This window comes from Kogia breviceps, chromosome 6 (assembly GCF_026419965.1).
Source record: "Kogia breviceps isolate mKogBre1 chromosome 6, mKogBre1 haplotype 1, whole genome shotgun sequence".
NCBI lineage: Eukaryota > Metazoa > Chordata > Mammalia > Artiodactyla > Physeteridae > Kogia > Kogia breviceps.
In genome coordinates, this window is record NC_081315.1 from 45,190,061 (window position 1) to 45,216,522 (window position 26,462).

The 26,462-nt window shown below is 43.9% G+C and overlaps 2 protein-coding genes across 6 annotated transcripts in view; one reads left to right on the forward strand and one right to left on the reverse strand.

Moving 5' to 3' along the window:
• Positions 1–12,657, forward strand: part of HOPX (HOP homeobox) — a 34,918-nt gene extending 22,261 nt beyond the window's left edge. For 2 of the 4 annotated variants that reach the window (XM_059067174.2, XM_059067177.2), the window contains exons 2-3: positions 5,433–5,589; positions 11,859–12,657. In XM_059067174.2, the coding sequence (XP_058923157.1) occupies positions 5,446–5,589; positions 11,859–11,936 (222 nt within the window). In that variant the 5' untranslated portion in view covers positions 5,433–5,445 and the 3' untranslated portion in view covers positions 11,937–12,657. Of the gene's footprint in view, positions 1–4,658; positions 4,773–4,869; positions 5,344–5,432; positions 5,590–11,858 lie in introns of those variants that run through there. The other 2 variants (XM_067035767.1, XM_067035768.1) reach the window with 2 other exon arrangements.
• LOC131758721 (RE1-silencing transcription factor-like) overlaps positions 1–26,462 on the reverse strand; it is a 236,927-nt gene that overhangs the window by 197,113 nt on the left and 13,352 nt on the right. The window contains exon 1 of one of the 2 annotated variants that reach the window (XM_067035762.1): positions 5,642–5,729. The exons of the other annotated variant lie outside the window; for it this stretch is intronic. The gene's annotated coding sequence lies outside the window, so the exon portion shown is untranslated. Of the gene's footprint in view, positions 1–5,641; positions 5,730–26,462 lie in introns of those variants that run through there. 2 annotated transcript variants of the gene reach the window in all.

Sequence of the window (26,462 nt, forward strand, 5' to 3'; positions counted from 1 at the left end):
CCTTCCTATAGATGTGCTTCAGAGGATATATACAAAAATGTTCAGAGAAAATTGTTCATAATAGCAAAACACTGGAAACAACCCAAATATCCACCAACAGGAAAAGACATAAATACTTTGCAGTATATTCACTAAATGGAAATAGCACAGAATATGAATGAAGTTCTCTGCATGCTGAGATATGAATGAATCTTGGAAACATGTTGATGAACAAAGCAATAACAAAAGAATTACATATAGTATGATATCATTTTTATGTATCTCAAAGATACAAAAACTTTAAAAAAAAGGTCTTTTAGGGATCCATACATATGTGATGGAAATAATCTAAAAAAGGAATAATTTTTTAGGAAAAAAATTTTGATTTCTAATTTTAGGGTAGTAAATGTGAAAAAACAGAACAATAAAAGAAGAAAAATTTTAAGTCATCTTTAGTCTCACTATCTAGATATAAACACTGTTAACATTTTGTTGTATTTTCCTCCAGTTTTTTTAACATGTAAAACTGGAATCAATATAGCATTAAAAATGTTTTTTCCTATTTAAATTTGGAATCTTGTTTCTCTGAAGACAGCAATGACACTATGTGCATATGGTGTATTCATAATATAATGTTCAGTTTTAAGTTGTATTATATAAATTGTCTATATAAATAATAACTTAAACTTTAGCATTTCCCTCACTGGAAAATTTAAGAATTTAGAGGACAATCATTTGTCAAATTTGGCAAATCTCTTCCACTGTAATTTTTGGCTTCTAAATCAATTATGAAAATTTGTATGACAAGGTGGAAGGAATTTTTCTTTTGATGACCTGCTTTCTTAAACTCTGATCTCAACAAAAGAATGGGTTTTTCTGAAAAAAAATTTAAAGAGTTTTATATTATTTCTGAATTTTTGAAAGCATGAGGAAATTTCTCTTAATAATTCATAATTTTAAAGACAATTTCCACATTCCTGACCATATATACAAAAGGTAAATAGCATAACATCTAAATTTCCTCTCCAATGTATATTCTTAAAAGCTTATTCTTGGGCTTCCCTGGTGGCGCAGTGGTGGAGAGTCCGCCTGCCGATGCATGGGACGTGGGTTCATGCCCCGGTCAGGGAAGATCCCACATGCCATGGAGCAGCTGGGCCCGTGAGCCATGGCCGCTGAGCCTGCGCATCCGGAGCCTGTGCCCCGCAATGGGAGAGACCACAATAGTGAGAGGCCCGCGCAGCGAAAAAAAAAAAAAAACTTATTCTTTTAAAACTACCTCAACATACTGTCTACTCAGCATTGAGATGAAATACAGCATCAGAGTTAGAAGATATTTTAAAGCGTCTTAACGGTATAAGGTATAAGAAGCTCTAAACATTTACAGTTGATTTTAATGATTAAGTTGCAAACTCTTGTGAGAGCTGAGACACTTTTTGTGTCTCTCCCATGCTGGATTCCTACAATGTGGTTTTGGTTCAGGAGCAACAGTGTGCCTGCACATTTCTACAGGTGATTCTGAGGCCCAGTCAGGCATGAGAACTATCCTAAGCTTAAGGATATTAACCACCAGATTCATATTTAAAGAACAAACAAAACCAAAAAAATCCTTTCTTTGAAAACCAGCCTTGTTGTTAACCTGGGGAAGCAGATCGGTATTCCACTCCCATTTGTCAATTTCTGAGAAACCCCGACAGCAGTTTGGGTGATCCCCCCTCAAACCCCATCCAGAGTAGTTCAGTAAGTGACAAGTGAGGAAACTCTATCCACTTCCAAAGACCCACCACTTCTCTTGGGGAAATGGTGGTATATTATTTTTCTCACTTAAGAAAACACAGAGTACTTCAAGAGCCCACTGCTTCCAGAAAGTCCACCGTGAGCAGAAAGGAGATTCAGGCTAAAGTAAATTGGGAGACAACCCTAAAGAGTGATCCATCTGCTTTCTTTGCTTTTGGTCAGCTCACCATGGGATTGTTTATGAGGAGTATCTGCCACTGATAATCTTCATCTCTCGGTTTAGAATTAGCGGCATTACAAAGAGGTCAGAATGGCTGGGGTGGGGAGGAGAAGATGGTAAATGTGAGCCCAAAGAGAGTTCTGCAGGTTCCAGTTTGTAGCACTCTCCGTGAGCTGGTTCATATAGGTAGATACTTTTAAAATAAATGACTAGAGGACAAAGGTAAAGCTGTCATATTGGCACACATTGTCTACCCAGGCATTGGAATTTAGAAAAAAGCCAGCAGTTTTCATTTAATCTCTTGAAAAGGTTTATGCATTGTCTTCCCCCAATCACAAAAGAAAACACAACCACAGGACAAATTACTCTTTGAATGTTTCATATGAATAACTACAGCAACAATAGAACTTGTGCTCAGATTACAGTTTAAGAAGCTTTAAAATATTTCTAGTTCTTTTCATCTGACATTGTTTAGACTACCTTCAGAGATACTTTTCAACAGTTTCCTTACTGGAAAGAGTTGAGAAGTTTTATAAGGCCAAGGTTACTCGGGTGATTTGATTTATAAGTTTCCTCTGAAAGAAAGAGAGGGAGGGAAGAAATGGAGTGGCAGCAGCAAACACATGTCAACCAAGAGGGCTGAGATAGGGCTTCCCTGGTGGCGCAGTGGTTGAGAGTCGGCCTGCAGATGCAGGGGACACGGGTTCGTGCCCCGGTCCGGGAGGATCCCACATGCCGCGGAGCGGCTGGGCCCGTGAGCCATGGCCGCTGAGCCTGCACGTCCGGAGCCTGCACGTCCGGAGCCTGCGCGTCCGGAGCCTGTGCTCCGTAACGGGAGAGGGCACAGCAGTGAGAGGCCCGCGTACCGCAAAAAAAAAAAAAAAAAAAAAAGAGGGCTGAGATAACAGAGGCTGAGTTTTGTGGAGAAATACCAGGCAGATATCTCTACTGTGGTTAGATCTTCCATCCTCATTTCTAGAAGTCAAGTTTGTTTGTTTAGTGGTTAGATCTTCCATCCTCATTTCTAGAAGTCAAGTTTGTTTGTTTAGTGTACCTTAGAGAAGTAGGTACTTTCAAATGGTCCTCCCACAAGTCTCCTTAGCAGCCAACCAAGTCCAATGGCCCTCAGCCAACCCAAGGAGTACTTTAAAGTCAAGTGGACCTATCCATGAAACCTCATACAAAGTCCTGTAACAGAGAGCGGCAAAAATGTAAGAGAAAATGCACCTGATTAAATGTAAGAACATGAGTCACCCGTGGATTATATAATAGCAATTAAAAAACCGAAAGAGGGAAAGAAGTACATGTAGAACGGTCCTTGAATCTGAGTCCAGTTTAGAAATCTGTACATTTGATGAACACTTCTGAAGGACTGGGGAGTCTACAAAGCAGCAGCAAAAATTTTCCTGGAAGAGCCAGCATAACTGTGTAACTGGAATTCGATGGAACCTTTCTAGGGCAAGGAATAAAATCAGAGGCAGCAGTTTCCCCTCTCCTGTGTTTTTTCAGGCAAAATGCGCAGTGGTGGGTGGTTCCAGTGGGTAGCTTTGGCTGGAATTGGTATCCTAGGACGGCAGTCAAAGCCCATTCAAAACAGCAACAAGACCCTGCCTGCATTTACACGGTTGCCCTCCTGGTTTTTTTCTGCCAAACTAAAGACAGAATGGCCCGCTGAGAAGGGTCTAGAAGAGCACAGGACTGAAACTGAAGCCGAGGCTTTCCATTCTAGCTTGCTGGTCACCAAGGTTCTTTCCAGCTCTGAAGTTCTGTGTCAGAGAAAGAGGGAGATGGTGCCAACAGGAGAAGAGGCATTCACCACCTGGCTTGACCCCGTTCTTCCTCAGCACTGTGACAGGAATCACTGGGACAGATTAAGCAGGGGAGCACACAACTCCCTAAAATCACGAAGATTTCATTATGACCTGACAACTGGCTTAAGCCCAGAATCTCTCACAGTAGAATGGCTTCTGTCGCACCTGAGAAGCCTCTTCAGGTGACCAAGAGGAGAGGGAAAGAATAATGAATAATGAATGATAATAATAATAATAATAATGAATAATGAATAAATATTCAGGGAGCCCAGGATGCAGGTCACATTTGAAAAGGTTGTCACAGCATCGGGGACATTATGCAAGCAGATCAGCGGAGTGTGGCTCATTCCCAGGCACAGACCCCAGCAAAACCTACTCAGGATTGTGCTGGATGATTTTGCAGTTGTTTGTTAAAACACCAAACCAACCGGATTCCCACACTTGTGCTTGTCTTTTACTGCCAGCAATGGCAAGTGCTCAGCCAAGAACTTGAAGACTCTAACTTCCTATACCTCAATACATCTTAAATTGGGGGGAGGGGAGGGGTGCACATCTGCCATTTTTTGGTCCCATTTCAGAGGCGACTTAGGTATGAGAGATGTAGCAGGAAGTAATGTTGCCCCCGATCTGCTACAGTAATGTTTGGCTCTAAAGTAAGGAAATACAAGAGACCTTGAAGCTGGTAACTGACCGATTCTTTTGACTTTACAGTTAATTTTAACACAACTAGAGGGGATGTCTGATTTCAAAGACAGCTGCTGTAGATCCTCCTCAGCTTGGTTTTGGCTCTATCTTGGAAGGCCTCATCTAGGGAGGAACATAGTGAAGTGGACTCTGGTCGACCCTGTGGAACAATGTCCAGGCCACGCTGGACATTGACTGGAGGCCTCTGACTCATGGCTTTAGTTAGAAAAATCGGGGGTGAAGGGAAGGAGGAGGAGGTTGCAGATCGTAGTCACTCACACAAGCCCTCAGGTGGAACTTTCTCCTGATGCTGTTCCCGCCTGGCCTTAAGAACTGCAGGGGTAAATCACTGCGGATCTACCTTCGCCTCAGTAAAAGGAAGAAGTTAAAAGCGCCGCCCCCATTTCCCCAACTTTGAGAAGTAACTTCTGTCCTGTGGGTCATTTCCCTGAAGGAGGTGTAGGGGTGTGCAGCCCTCCCTGGCGAGGGCTGCAAAGTGCTAAACTGCTTTAGAGGCGGCAGGGCGCGCACGGGTGAGGCGTCCCCGCCGCGGCCTCGGGGCAGCCCAGCCACGCCATCTGTCAAGACTGTACCCAGGGCAGCTCCTTCTCCCAGGAGGAAGCCTTGAAGACGGCTTTTCAAAATCACCGCCGCGCTTCCTCCACGCCTTCCTTAAAGGCTCACGGCCGGGAGGGCGCGGCGTCAACTTCTTCCCACCACCCCAGACCACTGACCCCGGGGAAACTTGTAAAAATTCGGGGCAGGAGCGCAGCCCAAGGACGCGCAGCTCCGCGGCGGGACCCCTAGGCGCGCGCCCCTGGAAGGAGCCCGGGCAGGATCCCGCAGCAGCGTGCAGCGCCGGGGACCCGTGCGCCGCGCGACCGCGGGCGGGGACAGCCCCGGGGGCTGAAGGTGCCCGGCAGCGCCCCGGATCGCCGTTCCTCCTTGCGTCCCGCCCGCCCGGGGCCTCGCTCACCTCGCCGCTTCTCCCTCTCCCGCAGTCGTGTCGGGACCATGTCTGCGGAGACCGCGAGCGGCCCCACTGAGGACCAGGTGGAGATCCTGGAGTACAACTTCAACAAGGTCAACAAGCACCCGGACCCCACCACGCTGTGCCTGATCGCGGCCGAGGCCGGCCTTTCCGAGGAGGAGACCCAGGTAAGCCCCCACGCGCGCCCGACTCCTGCCCGCGGGGACCCGCCGCGCCCACCCTCGCCTGGACGATCTCGAGAAGGTGGGGGGTCGCCCTTGCCCTCGGCTCCCGCTTGGCCTCCTTCCCCCGGCTCTTCCGTCGCTTCTGCCCGCACCCCGGGAGCCCAGACCTGCATCGCTACCACCGCAGCATCCCAGCTTCCCGGCTTCCCGGGCGCCAGGTCTGTCCCTCCACCCCAGAGGGTGGCTCCCGCGGGAGCTGCTTAGAAGCCCCACACGCCCACCCTCCCTTTTCCTTGCTTTTCCACTCTCCCCTACAGCACGGGATAAACGCTCTCTCCTCCCTCCGGGCCGGGAGCGGCGTCCCTTGGCCCACTTTTGTCTCGCTTTCCCGGGTTTATTTTCTCCTCTGGGCTGGAAGCGAAACCTTTAGGAGAGGTGCAGTGTGCGCCCTCTGAGCCCAGCGCCCTCAAATCTATTCTCAGCGGGAGTGTCGGAGCTGGAAGGGATCTTAGTTTTCAGCTATAAATTCAGTCCTCAGGTTTGGTAAACGAGGAAACAGGTTCAGAGGGAGAGACTTGCCGTGATGGCACAGGTCGTTAAGCATGCTCTTTGCATCACATCGCGCTGCAGCTTCCGGTTAGCTGCAGAACTAAAATTGCACGGCGCCAGGGAGACTTGGTTCCGGTTTTTTAAAATTCCACGGCTCTAAGGTTTAGGGTCCTTTTCTGGAGTTTTCTGAGAAGGTAGACATCTGACATTACAACTGAAGGAAGTGGAAAAAGATGTCACCATAAGTGCATTGATTTATTTATCTATTTAAAAAGCTCCTCTATTATCCTGAAAATTGTTTGGGGTAGAGAATGCAACAATGCCCATGATTTTTAACCACTAGGTACAGTAGGTGCAGTACTGGCTCCTTCAACTGACTTTTTTTTTTTTTTTTTTTAAACCCCTGTCTAAACTCTTCTATTTCCCCTTTGGTCATGGAAAGACAATTAGTTCTGCATGACGATACCACTTGGAACTCCTCTAGCACCTCTCCCATGGGAAACCGAAGCAATTCACACCTCTAGTCGCAGGTCTAAAGTAGAGACTTTCTTTATTCTTCCCATCTTATAGACCAGAGCATTCAGACATTTTGTTCCCTCCTCACCATGAATCATACTTAGCTGAGGCTTAAAAGCTTGTAATGGGTGCTCCAGTGAATCCTAGAACCAAGACCCCAAGATCCATTTTGGATCCCAAGCCCAAAATGATTTTTACTAATTAAGCCTTTGGAGAACTTGCCCACAGAAAATCCTCCCTCTCCTAGGTCAAACAGAAAGTCCAGCATACCAGTCTTTTGCAAAGGGAACAGATATCTGGCTAGCCAGAACCAGAACTTAATGGAAGGTGATGTACTGTAACCCAAGTCTAACAGCTCATGTTTCTCAGAACCCCAGCTCTCCCGGGAGGCAGCCTGCTGAACTGTTGTCATTTACAATCCCACACTATATTTAGAAAAGAGGAGTGATCACAGAGACAGTAACTCAACTTTAAGGCTGTGGGTTTACCGTGGGCCCCGAATTAGCCTGATTCTCCCTTGGCAAGGGACTGTCATTCCCTTACCTGTAAAGCAGAATGATTATGCTGGCCTTTGTAACAGATGACACTTGCCGCCTATTGCTCCAGATACTCTCCGAGTATTAAATCATTTATTTGCCACAGCAATGCTATGAGATGGGCACTCTTGGCCCCATTGTACAGAAAGTTTAAATAACTTGCTGAAGACCACCACTGGGGAGTAGCAGCGCTGAGATCTGAACCCTGGCAGTCTGGCCCCCTGGCCCAGACACTTAACCACCATGCTGTTTTGTCTCCACAGAAAAGGGATGGAAACAACTGGGTGGGGTGGGATGGAAGCCCTGAAAATGCAATTTATGTTCTATTTCTTCCTGAAAAAAACATCCATGCAGTAAATGACAGTCATCTCAGGCTATATTCAATCTTTCCTCAAGATTCACCTTATACAAGAGAACTGAACTGAGATCAGGTTAGGGGCAGGAAGAAAGAGAGGGCACCCTTCTATAACTGAGGTCAGCCAATTCACACTCCTACAGAGCAGGTTCCTCTACCCCTTTCAGGCAGCCCTTCTTCCATCCCCCCCGCAGCACCCCCACTTCTCCCATCCTCAAATGAGCAAATGGTAGACTCAGCCCTGAAGTAAGCTTTCGGGGGAATGAGTCAGCCTCATAGCAGGGCTCCTTGCTTCCTTTTGCTGCCACGAGGCTAACACTTTCTTCCTCCCTGAGATTGCCACGGCTCAGCTTGCTGCTCTGTCTTCTGGCATCAACCACAGGGAAGCATCTGAGACCCAAGAGCTCAGAGAGAGGCAAAATTTAGCAGTTTCAGGGAAAGAGGCTTCCTAGGTAACCCTCCATCATGCCTTACCAGATTGGATCTCATCTTCCAACTTCCCATCGTTCCCTCCCATCCCCTTAACCCCTTCCCAACCCTCTCACCCCCATGTCACTGGTGGGTGAGAATGGTTTCCCTGGAGGGACCCTTTAAACAACTGATGGAGGCCAGGTTTGTTGGGCCTAAACATGAGCAGTGTCTGGTATCAGCACTTCCCCTGTTTCTTTTATTTGTTAGCATTGCCCTTTTCCATGAGAAAAGGTCATCAAAGCGAAAATAATATTTATTTCATATGCTTGGTCCCTTATGCCTAATACCACCCACTTCCAGAATTGGCTTCATTTTCATTTTCCTAGAACAAGTAACACTAGGAAAAGAAAAATAAGCATGTGATGCTCCTATGAGATAGTTAACTCAAGCTGATTCACACTGCTGATACTTTGGCAAAGGCAAGAGGGACTAAAATGTTGAAATATTCTCTGACTGGGGGCTTTGACCTCTTTATAACTGTCCCACTCACTGTAGGACAATGTTCTCTATTTGGGGTGGGGGGGGACACCTATAGGAACCCAGAATGAGGTGAAGGATGCTCTAATGGAAATAACTTTTTAAGGTGCATTTGCTGGGGTCCTAGAATGGGGTTTTTCTCATGACAGTGATTAGATATCTCCTATATTTAAATTAGAGAAACCTTACAGAATCCTGACCCCTGTGTCTTTTATTATTTTGAAGTCAGTGTGAGAAGGGGCTGGGAAAGCTCTTATCAGCCCCTTGGGAGGTTAGAATGATCTTCCATTTTCTATTATCACTGATTCAATCCCAGTGTAGTTGGTGTTGGTTCTTAGATTGGTTTCCAGGATTTTTATCCCCTCTTGATGTCCTGGGACTCTTCCTAGAACCCTGGTGTTAGTTGTTAGATGTCTTTTCAGTGGAATAAAGACCTCTAAAGGTCTCCTCCTAAAAAGAATGAAATGTTAGTTACTAGAGAAAAGGACAGGAACAATATTATTTTGCCTCACCCCTTCCCCATCACAGTGTCTAATTATCATCTGTTCTCTCAGAGTAAATAAATCTCCATCAATGGGCAAGGCTAATGAGGGCATCCATTCATAAGCCAGCAAGGGATGAATGTCTTTCCCAGGGGATGACTGAAACAAAGAAGAGAAGGAGAAAGCCAGGTGGAAAATTAGTATTGATGTGAGTGAGATGTGATAAGATTCAGCTCTGGGGGTGAAAAAAGCAAGCAAGGTGTTTAATGACTTTTGTTGGAGAGCAGCTGGTTTGCTAAATTATTATATATATATATATATATATATATATATATATATGTGTGTGTGTGATTTAAAAAATATAGATCTGTGGAAAATAGTTAAGCTTTTCTTGAACCTCCTCCCATCCCCCAATGCTAGGGTGCAATTTATTAAGCATTTGGATGCCAACTCACCAATTCACAGATTTGGTCATTGCTGAAGTTATTTTCAGTAACTGTATGTTAATATTTTGCTTCATTACTAGTATAAAGATGTGGGTGGCTCTTCTGAATGAAGCCAGCTCAGTCATTTTGTCTTAAATGAATCCTGATAGAAAATGAGCCTTTCCCCCTCCAAGTTTTAATTAGTCAGTCTGTAAAACTCTGCCATTTATTCAGCTCTAGAAACTGCAAATTCTGTTTAATCAGACCTTGTAGCCTTGAAACCCCTGCAGAGCTACCTCATTAATGAAACTGGAACTGTACTGCTCTCACAGCAGATTCGAGTTAACTAAATACACACATGCATCACAGAAGCAAATATGCCCACCTTTAGCAGTAGAAGTTGGTTAAAGCCACCAAAGATACATGAGCTCTCTATTCTCCTTAAGGTCGGAGATCCCCAGGAATGAACTATGGCACCCAGAGAGCAACCCCCAAAGAGAAGTCTTCCCTACGAATAGACTGCTGTCCCTGGCTTTAGATGACTTTTCTCTGCTGCCACCCCACAGTACAAAGGTATATAAGACAACTGATCTTGACAGCTGTTAGGCACTTCAGTGTGTAAACTGTTGAACAGTTAGGGAGAGTTGTAGGCGTGGTCCCTTGCTGTTCAGCCAGGTGAGCATTGGTGCAGCAGAGCCCTAGGCCATGCTGTGGGCTCACTCCCTTCTAGCTCTACAGACCTTGAGCCTTAGAAGCACTCCTTCCCCTGTGGTTCTCGCCCTTTCTTCTTGTCTTGGGCTTATGCTGAAATGCCTTTTGACTCCCTAGATCTCCACAGAGGTGAGGTCTTCCCATGCATAGCCCTAGAGCCCACCCTATTTGTTCAGAGGTTGAATCTGCATCTGGCTGTGCCAAGTCAGAGCCCTCTAGGTGTTTCTCACCATACCATCTCCATCAGCACATTCCAGGTCTGGCATCCATCCCACAGCTGTGTTCTTTTTGCTTCCTTTCTGTCCCCTCATCTACTGACCCCCAGAACAGGTAAATTTTAGAAACACTACAAGGGACAGTAGATAGTCCCTAAGTTTACCTCTTCATTTACAGTTGAGCTCACTAGTGCTTAGTCTAACCTCCTCAAGTTCTGAGCCAGTTGGTTACAACAGAGCTTCCTGTTGGCAGGGCCCAGGGCTGCAGAGCCCCCAGTGGTCACCTACCCAAGCAGTATGACATGAAAACGTCTTCATTCTCAAAGTGTGCCATGATGTGTGAAAGGCTGGGAAGCACAGGAGAATAAAGCCTGGAGGTCCTGCCTTCCCACAGAACCCTCTACTCATCCTCTCCCATGTGGATTAATGTTCATTGCTTTTATTTCTTCACTATTGCCTCTTCAATGTTATTGTTTAAAAACCCAGATTCCTCCTGGCCTGGTATGAACCTGGTTCATACCCCAGACTATTCCCCAGCATGGGTCTCCTTATCTCCACTTTGCAGAATCCCCTGCCCTTCAGGGGTATAATAAAGGCAGATCTATATGCCTTTATATGCATTTTTAAATGCATAAAATAAAATATGTTTTAGCCCTCACATGGTACCTTGTCTAGAAGTATCCCATCTGGGGCTTTTCCTAAATCCATGGTCACTTTTCTGAGGTGTGAATATTTGGGTCACACAGAGCTAGAAGATTTTGAGTAAACTGGGAATCCCACTTACTCTTTTCTCACTGTTCAGTGGCCCTGGAGCAGGAACGATTGGTCCAGACTACTCCATGGATCCTCAAAAAGGAGTGCCCCAAGGTTGTTCAGTGCTTAGTTTTTCATTCATTTTATTCAACAAATTCTTACTAAGTGCTACTGATGACCAAGGCCCTTGAGATCATCACACATTGATGAGGTATAGCAGCCATACAGATTTATCTGGGGCATCAAAGAGATGCTTCAATTTCTTTTATTCATTCAACAAACATTTATTAATCTCTGTTAAGCCCTAATGCTAGGAGCTAATGATGATAAGATGGATGCAGACTCTGCTTTCATGGATCTCATATTCTAGAAGGAAATGTAGATTAAAAACAAGTGAATACACAAATAAATTAATTACAGATATTAAAAGTTCTGTGATGGTAACAAAGTATTAACATAGAGAATAGGAGATGGATGGAGAATCTACTTTAGATAAAATGGTTAGGGAAGGCCTTATTGAGAAGGTTCTATTTAAGCTGAGCCCTGAGAATTATTTATCATCAGATAAATAATGAAGGTCAGATATTCTAAGCATAGAAAACAGTATGTACAAAGGTCCTGAGGCAGAAATATAAGTATCACAATGAGAAGAACCATCCCCAGGGACTCAGTTCTTGCTCTCCTCTTTTCCAGCTGGGCCACAGAAGCTACTTTTAGAAAGGGAATGGACATTTTAGTTTTTCAGTATGTGACAGGTAATTTTGCACATTTCCCTCCTCCAGAAATGGTTCAAGCAGCGCCTGGCCCAGTGGCGGCTGTCAGAAGGCCTACCCTCAGAATGCAGATCCGTCACAGACTGAGGAGACGGTGGTCATTGGCGGCTTCCCTCTATGAAGACCATCTGCTGTTTCTCTCCTCGGCTTAATCAAGCTCTTTTGGTTTTTCAGTGTAGTGTCATATGCTCCTCTGTTAGCTGTCCTGCCATTTAACACAACGTTGTATTTTTTTTTTTAATGTACATAACTAGAAAAGAAAATAACAATAGGAAGCTATGGGCAGCTCCTGTGTAAAGGAGTGGCTTGGCTGGAAGTGGTGTGTCTTGCATTTCCTTTGGGTCATGATGACAGATGGTGTGAAAACCATCTAAGTTTATTTTTTGACCATCACCTCCCAGTAACAATTTACTTTCACCATCCATTTCAGAGCAGACAAGTCCTCTGTTGAAAAGATAACATGACCAAGAGGAAGAAACATTTCCTTCTAATTCTACTTCCCTAAGTCATTTTCCTTGTGTTTCATTTAATACATTGAGATTGCGTGAGAATGCAGAGGGAATTTGAGTTATTCGGATTCCATAAAGCAGTTCCTTGGATTATAGCTGAATTAACTTGGAAAGCACTCAGGCTGGAAGACAGAAACTTCCACTGGCAGAAAATCAAGTAACTAAGGAAAAAAAATCCACAAAAGTCTTGAATTTACCTTATTTAAATGCATTTGTTAAATTCATTTTGCTAAACAAAACGAACTGCTTTTTGTCTCTAAAATGATATTCTAAATAAAACCTTAACATTTTGTTGAAAATGCACTGAGTCCTCTGCAGATTTTTAACTGAATAATAAGCATATCAAAGAAAAACAGAATAGCTCAACGTAGAAGCCGCCTGACAAAAGAGCTGTCATTTTCTAAATCCTTGCTACTCAAAGAGTCATCCAGGACTGGCGTCATCAGCATTAGCTGCAAGCTTGTGAGAAGTGAAGAATCTCAGACTCCAATTCAGACCTACTGAATCAGCATCTGCATTTTCAACAAGCTCTCCAGGTGGTGTCTATGCACATGAAAGCTTGAGCAGCACTGCTCTAAAGGACTCTACAGTGGATTTGCATCCATTTTCTATCAGAGCACATTAAACATCTTAGCAGTCCATTAGTTAAGATTGTGTTTGATTGCATGGAGCAGTAACTTGATTACAATGGATTAACCAAATAGGCTTTTTGTATGTTTGTTTAATTGATTAATTATTTTTACATAAGAAATCAGCAGGTAGGTTGCTCCCTAAGATTTCCAAGAACTTGCAGACATTTTATCTTCCTACTTTCCTATCTTTAGCACGTGGCTCTCATGTTTATGGAGACAAGATGGATGCATTTCAAGTAAAAAAGGAAAAAGCAAAGAGAAATGCCAGCTAAGTCTTTTCCCTGTAAAAAAGGTTCCTGGAGGCCCTCATCTAGGGACTCCCCCCTACATCTCATTGGCCAGAACTGGGTCACATGGCTACTCCCAACCGCAAGGGAGATGGGAAGGTGAGCCTTTTTAATTGGACATAGTACTGCCTTGAGAAAAATTAGGGTTCTGCTGGTACGAAAGAAGAGGAGGATGGATATTAGAAAAGCCACTAGCAGTGTCTGCCAGCCCAGCACAGAATGATGCTGGTGTGCACTTCTGAACTCTTACCTACAATGCAGGCACAGTCTCTTCAGTTCTTTAAAATAAAGAGCTCAGAATAAGAAATACTAGCAGTTATGCAGAATACAAATGTTTACAAGATCCCATTAAACATCCTTGGCACGCTTCCTCATCCTCTACCTTAAAACATTTCTTCTCTAAACAATACACAGTGAACCAGGGTCTGAGCAGAACAGCCTCATCTGGCTTGCTCCTCTGCAACCTAATTGATGGTGGTCTGAGAATCTGTCAGCACAGGGCTGGATACTGACATCACTTTCTGGAAAGAAAGAAGGCAGGAGGTGGGGACAATACAGGAACGTGAGCACATCATACATACCGCATAGAGAGAGTATTCTTTACCTTTCAAAGCACTTTCATAGACACAGACTAACAGAGAGGGAAAAAAAGTGCTGTTAATATGACTGTGGGCAAAGCAGATCCAGACAGAGCATGGAGATTTGCCCATGTCAGGCAATGAGAGAGATGCTAAACCAGGTCTAAGCCCCAGCTCAGAAGTCTTTCCAGCACACCAGAGACATGATTCTAGAATAAGCCATCCGGGACAAGAAGAGTTAACCAGCTGGACAGAGAGTGTGCCTTTAGCTGGGAGCTGAGAAGCATGTTTAGGACAGAGGATCACTTCCTGTGTTTATCAGGCCCAAAATCACTTGAAATTTCGGGAAACAAGTAGTGGCAATATTTTAATGCCATATCCGAATATCTTATTACTTAGCGTTCAAGAACCATCAAATTCTATTAGTAGAAAAAGAAATTGTAGAGACATTTAGTTAAGTGGTGTACACATTTGGGGGGACAGAGATTCCTTTTAGAACTCAGTGAAAACAATGGACCTTTTTCCCAGGGAGAAGTGCTCAGAGCCACAGTCAGCCACAGCTTTGACATAGCACTGCTGGATTCAAATAGTGGGTTCAAAGGTCTTCTAAATTCTCTCCTCAGAGTTCAGAGAGTCCAGGCTGAGAGCCCTTGAGTTCCAACCCCACCATCCCCTCAATTGTACAGATGAGAAAATAAAGGCTAGAGGAGTTAAAAGAATTGTCTCTACTCATAAAAGAAGTTGCAAGCAATGCAAGTCAAGAGTCCTTAAATAGCAGGTGCTGGAAGGGAATGAGGATCAGGTAGCCTTTAACTAATTAATTATTCAATTAATATATATGTTTAACTAGAGCCAAGTTTTTTATTTGTTCATTTCTTGCATTTGAAGTACTCCTTGATGATACCACAGTCCTTAGCCACCACACAACTGCAACCAACCACTTTGCCAAGTTTTCCTCTCTGTCAGTTTTTCAGAGGCCTACCCATTGCCCTAGTTTCTCGTTGTCATCAACCTTAATTAGGCTGATTTAATGTTCAGCAGGTGGAGTGAAATCTAAAATGTACCTGAGCCTCCACCTCTGCACTGCTGGTCAGCCTCAGGGAAAGAGTCAGTGCTCTTTTAAATGTAAATTTGTTACCAATATTAACCTCCTTGAGTTTACTTTTTCAACTGTAATACAAAGATAGCAATACTCTACTAAAAGAAAAAAAAGCACTTTGTAAATAGTAATACTAATTACTGTTGCTAGTACTCTAGAGCTCTCTAACTCTAGATCGAAATCTTTTTAGAGCTCCCTCTAACTCTAGATCAGCTCTCTTTAGAGCTTGCAGTGTGCAGTCCAGTTTGGTAGCCACTAGCCTCATGTGGCTATTGAACACTTGAAATGTGGCTAATCCAAATTGAGATGTGCTGTAAAGGTCAAGTGCACACCAGAGCCTGAGTATGAAAAAAGAAAATGTAAAATATCTCATTAATAATTTTTCTCTCGGTTACATGTTGAAATCATAGTGTTTTGGATATACTGGGTCAGATGAAATAAATTATTGAAATTTGAAAAAATAACAATAATTACTACTGCTACAAAGTACTAATGAGGACAGGGAAAGGTTCATTTTGATGCCTGAGATAAGTCTTAACCAGAATCCAGAGCTCTAGCTAACTTTTAATATCAGGAGTCTCTTCTGGACACCCAGGGTCACACACCAAAGTGGTAATACCCACCCCAGGCTGAGAAAAACTCTGCACAATCCCCTCTTTCTTCGCTGTGTGTCCTAGTTCTGTTGCTGACACTGTTGGTTGCTTAGCCTGATAATTATTCCCAACCCCTCTCTCTGTTACCTCCTTTCTCTACCAAGGTTGCTGAGGCTGGAAAACCAAAATACAATACGACACCTGTTTTCATCCTCACGTGGAGCTGTGGTCATGTGACACAGTCTGGCCAATGAGGTTTAGGTTTAAGCGCGGAGGTGGGGGGGAGGGGGCGGTGTTAGAAGGCTTTGGGGAAGAGTTTTCTTGGTTTTTTTTTTTGGCTGTGTGGGTCTTTGTTGCTGCGCGCAGGCTTTCTCTAGTTGTGGCGAGCGGGGGCTACTCTTCGTTGTGGTGCGCGTGCTTCTCATTGCAGTGTCTTCTCTTGCCGCAGAGCACAGGCTCTAGGCGCGTGGGCTTCAGTAGTTGTGGTGCATGGGCTCAGCAGTTGTGGCTCACGGGTTCTAGAGCACAGGCTCGGTAGTTGTGGCGCACGGGCTTAGTTGCTCCGCAGCATGTGGGATCTTCCCAGACCAGTATCGAACCCATGGGGGATTCTTAACCACTGCGCCACCAGAGAAGTCCTAGGGAAGAGTTTTGTGTTTCCTGCTAAAAGGTACAGAAGCAGCAGGCTCTGTGCTTTTCTCTTGTCTTGAATGGCACCAGTTTCATTTGTTAATTGTAGAAACAGATAAGCAAAACAAACCCCAAACAAACATACAATAAAACAAACAAACCCATAAAAATTAACCATGATTTCACCATGCAGAGGTAACCCTAATATTAGTCTTAATATTCTTGAGGGTAGGTATGTTTTCAGTGCATAAGTACACAGGGAGCTGGGAGAAGAAACCATTTTAGGAGGTAGCTGCTGTTTGAACCATTGCTCTGAGAGGATGTATTAATGAAAAACTCTTGTTTTTCTCTGCTACAACACTCAGAATATTTCACTTCTGACACCAGATATGTGGGGTTTTTTCCCCCATATGCAGCAATTCTGTGACACCAATTGGATATCTTGCAATTCAGTTCGGTCTGACACTGTCTACCTGGAGTTGGCATCAGATCCCACAGGTTAAGGACTCAGTCCCACAAGACTGCCCCCCACTTCAGATGCCAATTGCAAGCCCAGGTTGTCACCTGTGCTTCTGATTCATTGGCTGTAAATTGGAGGTTTCCAAGACCCCCTCCTCGGATTGGATTGATTTGCTAGAGCAGCTCATGGAACTCAGGAAAAGTTTTCTTACTAGATCACCAGTTTATTATAAAGGATATAACTCAGGAACAGCTAGATGGAAGAGACACAAAGGGCAAGGTATGTGGGGGAAGGATGTGGAGCTCCAAGGCCCTCTCTGGGCACAGCACTCTCCCAGCACCTCCACCTATTCACCAACCCAGAAGCTCTCTGAACCCTGTACTTTAGGGGGTATTTATGGAGGTTTCATTATGGAGGCGTGATTGATACAATCATTGGCCATTCACAATTAACTCAATTCCCAGCCCCTCTCCCCTCCCTGGAAGTCAGAGGTGGAGGGGTGGGGCTGAAAGTTCCAACCCTCTAATCACCTGATTGGTTCCCTTGGTGACCAGTCCCCATCCTGTGGTTATCCAGTGGCTTTCCAAAAATCACCTCCATAACATAAATTCAGGTGTGGTTGAAAGGGGCTTGTTACGAATAACAAGACGCTCCCTTCACCTTTCTCACTCTGGAGCTACTTCAGAAATTGGAACTATTTGAGGACAAAAGACCAAATACTGTAACAAAAGATGCTCACATCACTCTTATCACTTAGGAAATTACAAGAATTTTAGGAGCTGCGTGCCAGGAGTAAGATGAAGAGCAAACATATGTATTTCTTATTATGAATCACAATATCCTTAGAAAGATTCTTCCTAAGGGAGAATTTGCGCTTTTGTTTATGAAAGCGTCCTGATGAGTGTTTTTGGCTATAAAACATAGGTCTAGAAGGAGGGGGAAAAAATGAAGAATTCAGTGGCTGTGCACAATAAAGTAGCAGGAACTTAGGACTGTGTCCCATGGACGCTCAGGTAGGAGGCTAGCTGGGGCCCTCAGGCACTGAGAGGAGAGATGGAGAAGAATGATGTGGTATGGGAGTGCAGGCTCCAGCAACAAGTCGGCTGACCCAGAAGGCTGGTGGATTTGGCTCAGAGACTTCAAAATGTCAAATATGAATTTTAAATTAACACCTGTACCATGCTGGTCCACTGTTGCCATTCTGTCACTGCTCTTTGTTATCTTCTACCTTTAGGAAAGCACTATTGCACAAAATAGCGTTGCATTGGTGATGCTTTGGGAGCTGGGAAAGGAGCTGCTTGGGCCACATTTGTGGCCCACAGTGGACGGCAGAAGCTCTGCTGCTGTCGGCTCTCTTCTTATAAGGGGGTAACAGCACCCCTTTACATTTGGGGAACACCTCCCACTTCATGTGGTCCTGGTAGAGCAGTTAATCACAGTGTCCCAGGTTCCCCACTCTACTCAGAATTAGACACATGACCCAGACTGGCCAATCACAAAGCCACCTCCCTTCACACACAGGGACTGAACGAAGGTATGGGCACTTGACCTAAGCGGAGCCAATCAAAATCCCTCACCAGAGTTTTCCCAACTGAACAGGGAGGGGCAGTTCTCTATTAACCTCGTGCGTGGAGAGTTGTGAGGGTGGAGGCCTGGGGTTGCAGGCAGCCATCTACCCAGCCACGTAGAGAAGGTTACACTGTAATGAGAGAGAATGGAGGCAGGCAGAGATGGAAGTTAGAGAAAGAGAGAGACAGACAGACAGAAGCTAGGTCCACTCTTCCCTCAGGCCATCCCAGCTTTCTTAGCTCTGTGAACTAGTGAATTCCCTTCTTGGTGTGTGTGTCATTTGCAGCAAAAGAATCCTAACTAATGGGAGAGTGAAGAAAGGAAGAGAGGAGTGCGTGGAAGGAGGAATATTGGCCACTAGGGGAATTATGAATCCAGGAGAAGCAGGAACTTAGAGTAGAAGAGAGCCAGGAATACATAGGCCAACAACCGTGAAAGTAACTGGACAGAGTACCAGACATTTCTCAATCGCTGGGGGCTTGAGAAAAAAGATTATTTTTCCATATTAATGGAAAAGATGATTACTGACAGGTAGATAATATATGGATATTAAGTACATACTTTTTTGAATTAAGTGCAAATATATGGTAGATATGATTTCGTTACCTTCCTGGGGACATCTGGCTACTCTCCCTCAACCCTGGCCATCTCCATGTAGAAATCTTGTTCACATATTCCACTGTCCACTAAAGGGTCATTTTAAAACCTCACACTGGGGCTTCCCTGGTGGCGCAGTGGTTGAGAATCCGCCTGCCGCTGCAGGGGACACGGGTTCGTGCCCGGGTCCGGGAAGATCCCCCGTACCGCGGAGCAGCTGGGCCTGTGAGCCATGGCCGCTGAGCCTGCGCGTCCGGAGCCTGTGCTCCGCAAAGGGAGAGGCCACAACAGTGAGGGGCCCGCGTACCGCAAAACAAACAAACAAACAAACAAACAAAAAACACCTCACACTGTTTTCAAATGTATCCCTGCCCAAACTCAATGTCAAAGTAACTAACAATAATAATGGTATAATTTAAAACTTCATATTCTCATCCCATGATGAAAGTACTAGGAGGTAGCGGAGCATACGTAAGTCAGGCAGGAATGCAGGACATGAGACACTGTTTATGTTGACCAGGAAGGACAATAAGATTTCTTGGTTTTCACAAGGCTGGTGCTTTGATGGTGTGGTCTCTATGAACAATTATAGGCATGAAGAAGCAGAGGTTTCTAGAGAGCCTCTCCCTTCAGCTTCACCATCAGCTGTATTCTGACAAATATTTCAGCACTGTTGCGCTAGGGATGTACTCCTGTAAACATAAATTTCAATGTGGCTTCTTGTAAGAGTTCACCACCTAAACTTAGAAAAATATGAGAAACACTGGACTTGAATCTCAATTTATATAACTCATCCAACTACCTAGATAATGACAAACTGACTCATAGTGTTCCTATGATTCATCCTTGGAGTTCCAGATGAGCAATGAAGAAGGATTTTCTTTCTCTTTCTCGCAGATGGAGGCTCCCTCTCCCCACCCCACCCCACCCCACCCCCCCTTTTTTTTTTTTTTTTGCGGTAGGCGGGCCTCTCACCTCTGTGGCCTCTCCCCTCTCCCGTTGCGAAGCACAGGCTCCGGACGCACAGGCTCAGCGGCCATGGCTCACCGGCCCAGCCGCTCCGCGGCATGTGGGATCTTCCCGGACTGGGGCACGAACCCGTGTCCCCTGCATCGGCAGGCGGACTCTCAACCACTGCCCCACCAGGGAAGCCCTCCCCACCCCTTTTTTAAAAAAAGGTTTCTACTTTGGAATTTGGCATTGCCTGGGAGTGAAGAAGGCAAGTTTCTGGGGATAGTGATGCTGAGGATAAGAATCCTCAGGGCATAGCATAGGAACCATAATCCAGAAGCTTAGAATCTTTTCAAGATACAGAATGTGTGTTCATGTATGAGAAAAATGCAAATATATGTCCCCTTTCTCCGTAGGGGGAGAGCTGAGGCAGAGAATTCTGGTTGTCCCCTTAGCCCTTCTCTCTTTCTTCCTGTAATTTTATCTGAGGAGAATGGCTGCCCAGCTAAAGACTAAATTTGCTCACTTCCCATACAGTTAGGTTTTATAGCCAGCCTCCAATGAGCTCTGCCTTCTGGTATTCACACATTTGCATAGGCCCCTCCCACAATGAACAGAGGTTGGTCTGTGTGACCCAGTAAAAAAAGCAGGAATGATGATGTGTCACTTCTGAGATTAGTTTCTAAAAGACACTGCAGCTTCTCTCTCTCTCTCTCTCTCTCTCTCTCTCTCTGGGATTAGTTGCTCCAGGGAAAGGCAGTTGTCATGTGGACAGGTCCATGTGGCAAGGAACTAAGGCCCCTGAAAACAGCCAGTGAGGAAAGAGGTCTGCCAAGAACCCTGTGAGTGAGCTTGGAAGTGCGTCCTCCAGCCCCTGTCTAGCTTTCAGACAACTGCAGCCCCTGAGCCACAACCACTCAGCTAAGCTGCTCCTGAAATGGTTGGATAGAATAAAGGTCTGTTGTTTTAATCTGCTAAGCTTTGGGATAATGTGTTAGGCAGCAATAGATAACTAAAGCTCTGGATGTGGTCAGTGAAGTGATGTATGCTACTTCCAGGTCATGTCCCTAAAAAACTAAGTGTGCTCTCTTATTTCTCCTTCCCACTTCTCATGAGCTAGAATGTGACTATGGTAATTGGCTGTCTCATATCATGCAGATGACCACAATCCCTTAGCTGCTGGAGGGCAACAAAACAGAAAGAGCCTGGGTCTCTGTATTAGTCAGGAAATAGCAGGTTTAGCTGCACTAACAACCAACTTCTGATCACAGTGGCCTAAAAGCAATGCTTTATTTCTCACTTCCACAAATCTGCTGCAGCTCTGAGAAACTCTTCAGGATGGCTGTCCTTCATATCAGTAGTGCTTCCACAAATTTCAGTGAACAGTGAAAGAAGTGCGAAAGCCTTGCGTTGGCAACTCAGTGCTTCTCTGACATACCTCACACTCACTCACATTTCACTGGCCAAAGCAAGTTGCATGACCACAACTAACCCCAAGGGGGCAGAAGAGCACATTTCTTCCTTATTTCCAGAGGAAGAAGACTGGAAATACTTTTTTCAGCAGAACTAATAATCTACCAAAGCACTCAGCACCATCAAGTCATTGCACCAACCCTGGACTTCTATATAGGACTATACGTGATAGAGAAATAAAGTTACGTCTTGATTAAGTCACAGTGTTGGGGATCTCTTATTATAGAGCCTAGCCTTTACCCTAAGCAATAAAGGCATATAGACTAAAGAATGGATCTAGGATCTGCCAACCTACTAACTGATTCTAAAGTTATTGACAAGGAAAATGAAGGCACACAAATGGATAGTCCTATGTGTCCTTCCACATCCACTTGGCATCCTTTTCTATCCGACTCTGTGGCCAAGGAGGGTGACGTTACAGATACCTCAACCAGGCTCCCTTGCCCCCTGACTTCTGCTGGGGTTTAGCCAATGATAATCACTAGCAGGAGATCAGAGGATAAGAGTAGAGTAAGATCAGGGTATTTTTTCCCAGTCTACGTCCATCCAGAGTCATGGTTTGACAGTGACTGTGTTCTTCTAGCCAAGGCCACAGACTCTGTCAGGAGTCCCTTTCCACAGCTATAAGTCTCTCCAGCTTTTAGTAACCTCTTCCTCTCCTTGACCTATTCTAATCCTAGAGATAGTAACACTTATTAGCCCCAGTGTTTCACTACCCTTCTTGATTTCCCTGAAAACTCCTCAAATCTTTGTAGAGTCCTTTCATTAAATTGTCTTAATTACTTCTGCCATCTATTTCCTGTCAGTACCCTAACCAGTGCAACACTTCTCCCTTGACTTATAGCTATTAGTCAAAACAACCAATGACATAAGAAATGGGCAGACATGAAAATCCCAAAAGGGTGATGATGATCGTTTAGATCAACAATGTAATAATGAGATCAAATAGGCATTAGCACCCAAATCTCACAGTGCATGGGAAAGATATCCCCTGTACTGGCATCATCAAGACAGTGAGAAGCCCAGTGGCATCTTAAATATTTGCAACTTTATGCCAAATCGTTCCAGCAAAAGCTCTTTGACATACTTATTCCAAAATTAAAGCTTATCCCCAAATATCTCCATTATTCATTTCAAATATCATTGGCTTACCAGCTTAATTCCTTAGCTGGAGTTCCACTGAGTTCAGCCAGGAAGCTTTGAATTAGAACATGGGGTTTGCCAGGTTCATGTTTGAACAAGATTCAAGGAGCCTCCAAAAATCTCACAGGTCAAAGAGAGTACAGCTCACAGCCCAGCTCATCTGTGGTAAAAGAAGGAAAGAGAGAGAGGTGGGGTGGGGAGGAAGGGAGGGAGCAAATTTAGGGAGGGAGGCGGGGAGGAACGAACCTGCCTATCAAGTTCACAGAAAGAAAGATAATTCTTCAAATGAGAAGATGCCTCTTCCACATTAAAGAACCCAAACACCCTCATATCGGCGTGCTCCCCAAGGGGCACACATCTAGGGGACCCAGAAGAGAATGTGGCTTTGCTGCCAAACACATCAGCTTCCAGTGGGGGCGGGGATCTGCCGTGGCCAAAGGAGGAGACAGATCAAGGAAAATGACTTTTATCCATAAAGATGTCTGGGATATAAAATCCTCCATAATCAAACGGGACAGCTGAGAGGAAAATGAAAAACATCAGAGTCTTCATCCATTTATTAAAATATTCATTCATTCTAATCCAAAACAAACAACGCCAACAAAACCATGCATATTTGTTAGGATGATTTTACCTACAAGTGAGTGAATATCCACCCGAAAGTGTCTTATCAGGCTTTCTATTTTCTCATATAAGAAATGTAGGTGATTCCAGGTTTGGCCAATTTGACCACCTAACTAGGCCAGAGCTCTTTGTCATCCTCCCTGAGATTCTCTTCTCTTTCTCTTCGTGGTCGCAAGATTACTACGCCAGTTCCAAGCACCACATCCCACATAACACCGCCCACCGTCCAGACACAGGAAGGAAAAGCCCTGCCTTTCTCTTCAGGCAACTCTCCTTTTATTGTTTTAGGGAGGAAAAGTCTTTCCCAGAAGCACCCCAGCAGGCTTCCCCTCGCCCCTCACTGTCTGGGATTGCACCACATGTCCACCCCATGCTTATAACTGGCAAAGACAGTCAGCACTTAGAACAGACTGGCACATAGCAGGAGCTTATTTAATATCTGCCAAATGAATGAAAGGTGAATTGGACTACCATGGTTGCCTTAGACTAATTCCAGCCCATTTCATAGAATCCATTTTCCTAGAACACACTGTTGTTTGATAGCTGAAGAAAATTTGCATTTTCTTTTCAAAGAAGAAGGAAGGAATAGCTTTTGAGCAGTCAGCCAACAGCATAGGCCACATTACGCCATTTCTTTTTTCTTTTTCCTTTTTGGCCAAGCTGATCCCGCGGCTTGCGGGATCTTAGTTCCCTGACTCTGCGACCAGGTGGATCCCGAGCCCCGGCAGTGAAAGCACCGAGTCCTAACCACTGGACCACCAGGGAATTCTCACACCTTTTTTTTTTTTTGCTTTGTGTATTTCTGTATTATCTTTTTTTTAAACATCTTTATTGGAGTATAATTGCTTTACAATGTTGTGTTACTTTCTGCTGTATAACAAAGTGAATCAGCTATATGCATACACATTTCCCCATATACCCTCCCTCTTGCATCTCCCTCCCACCCTCCTTATCCCACCCCTCTAGATGGTGGCAAAGCACTGAGCTGATCTCCCTGTGCTATGCAGCTGCTTCCCACTAGCTATCTATTTTACATTTGGTAGTGTATATATGTCAATGCTATTCTCTCACTTCATCCCAGCTTATCTTTCCCCCTCCCCGTGTCCTTAAGTCCATTCTCTATGTTTGTGTCTTTATTCCTGTCCTGCCCCTAGGTTCATCAGAACCAGTTATTTTTAGATTCCATATATATGTGTTAGCATATGGTATTTGTTTTTGTCTTTCTGACTTACTTCACTCTGTATGACAGACTCTAGGTCCACCCACCTCACCTACAAATAAATCAATTTCATTTCTTTTTATGGCTGAGTAATATTCCATTGTATATATGTGCCACATCTTCTTTATCCATTCATCTGCTGATGGACATTTATGTTGCTTCCATGTCCTGGCTATTGTAAATAGTGCTGAATGAACATTGTGGTGCATGACACTTTTTGAATTATGGTTTTCTCAGGGTATATGCCCAGTACTGGGATTGCTGGGTCATATGGTAGTTCTATTTTTAGTTTTTCAAGGAACCTCCATATTGTTCTCCATAGTGGCTGTATCAATTTACATTCCCACCAACAGTGCAAGAGGGTTCCCTTTTCTCTACACCCTCTCCAGCATTTATTGTTTGTAGAGTTTTTGATGATGGCCATTCTGACTGGTGTGAGGTGATACCTCATTGTAGTTTTGATTTGCATTTCTCTAATGATTAGTGATGTTGAGCATGTTTTCATGTGTTTGTTGGCAATCTGTATATCTTCTTTGGAGAAACATCTATTTAGGTCTTCTGCCCGTTTTTGGATTGGGTTGTTTGTTTCTCTGATATTCAGCTGCATGAGCTGCTTGTAAATTTTGGAGATTAAACCTTTGTCAGTTGCTTCATTTGCAAATATTTTCTCCCATTCTGAGGGCTGTCTTTTCGTCTTTTTTTATGGTTTCCTTTGCTGTGCAAAAGCTTATAAGTTTCATTAGGTCCCATTTGTTTATTTTTGTTTTTATTTTCATTTCTCTAGGAGGTGGGTCAAAAAAGATCTTGCTGTGATTTATATCAAAGAGTGTTCTGCCTATGTTTTCCTCTAAGAGTTTTATAGTGCCAGGTCTTACATTTAGGTTTCTAATCCATTTTGAGTTTATTTTTGTGTATGGTGTTAGCGAGGGTTCTAGTTCAATTCTTTTACATGTAGCTGTCCAGTTTTCCCAGCACCACTTATTGAAGAGGCTCTTTTTTCCACTGTATATTCTTGCCTCCTTTATCAAAGATAAGGCGACCACATGTGTGTGGGTTTATCTCTGGGCTTTCTATCCTGTTCCATTGATCTATATTTCTGTTTTTGTGTCAGTACCATACTGTCTTGATTACTGTAGTATAGTCTGAAGTCCAGAAGTCTGATTCCTCCAGCTCCGTTTTTCTTTCTCAAGATTGCTTTGGCTATTCAGGGTCTTTTGTGTTTCCATACAAATTGTGCAATTTTTTGGTTCTAGTTCTGTGAAAAATGCCATTGGCAGTTTGATAGGGATTGCACTGAATCTGTAGATTGCTTTGGGTAGTACAATCATTTTCACAATGTTGATTCTTCCAATTCAAGAACATGGTATATCTTTCCATCTTCTTTGTACCATCTTTAATTTCTTTTATCAGTGTCTTATAGTTTTCTGCATATAGGTCTTTTGTCTCCTTAGGTAGGCTTACTCCTAGGTATTTTTTTCTTTTTGTTGCAATGGTAAATGGGAGTGTTTCCTTAATTTCTCTTTCAGATTTTTCATCATTAGTGTATAGCAATGCAAGAGATTTCTGTGCATTAATTTCATATCCTGCTACTCTACCAAATTCATTGATTAGCTCTATTAGTTTTCTGGTGGCATCTTTAGGATTCTCTATGTATAGTATCATGTCATCTGCAAACAGTGACAGTTTTGCTTCTTCATTTTCTATTTGGATTCCTTTTATTTCTTTTTCTTCTCTGATTGCTGTGACTAGAACTTCCAAAACTATGTTGAATAATAGTGGTGAGAGTGGGCAACCTTGTCTTGTTCCTGATCGTAGAGGAAATGTTTTCAGTTTTTCACCATTGAGTATGATGTTTGCTGTGGTTTTGTCATGTATGGCATTTATTATCTTGAAGTAGGTTCCCTTTATGCCCATTTTCTGGAGAGTTTTTATCATAAATGGGTGTTGAATTTTGTCAAAAGCTTTTTCTGCATCTATTGAGATTTTCATATGGTTTTTCTCCTTCAATTTGTTAATATGGTGTATCACATTGATTGATTTGCATATATTGAAGAATCCTTGCATTCCTGGGGTAAACCTCACTTGATCATGGTGTATAATCCTTTTAATGTGCTGTTGGATTCTGTTTGCTAGTATTTCGTTGAGGATTTTTGCATCTGTGTTCATCAGAGATATTGGCCTGTAGTTTTCCTTTTTTGTGACATCTTTGTCTGGTTTTGGTATCAGGGTGATGGTGGCCTTGTAGAACG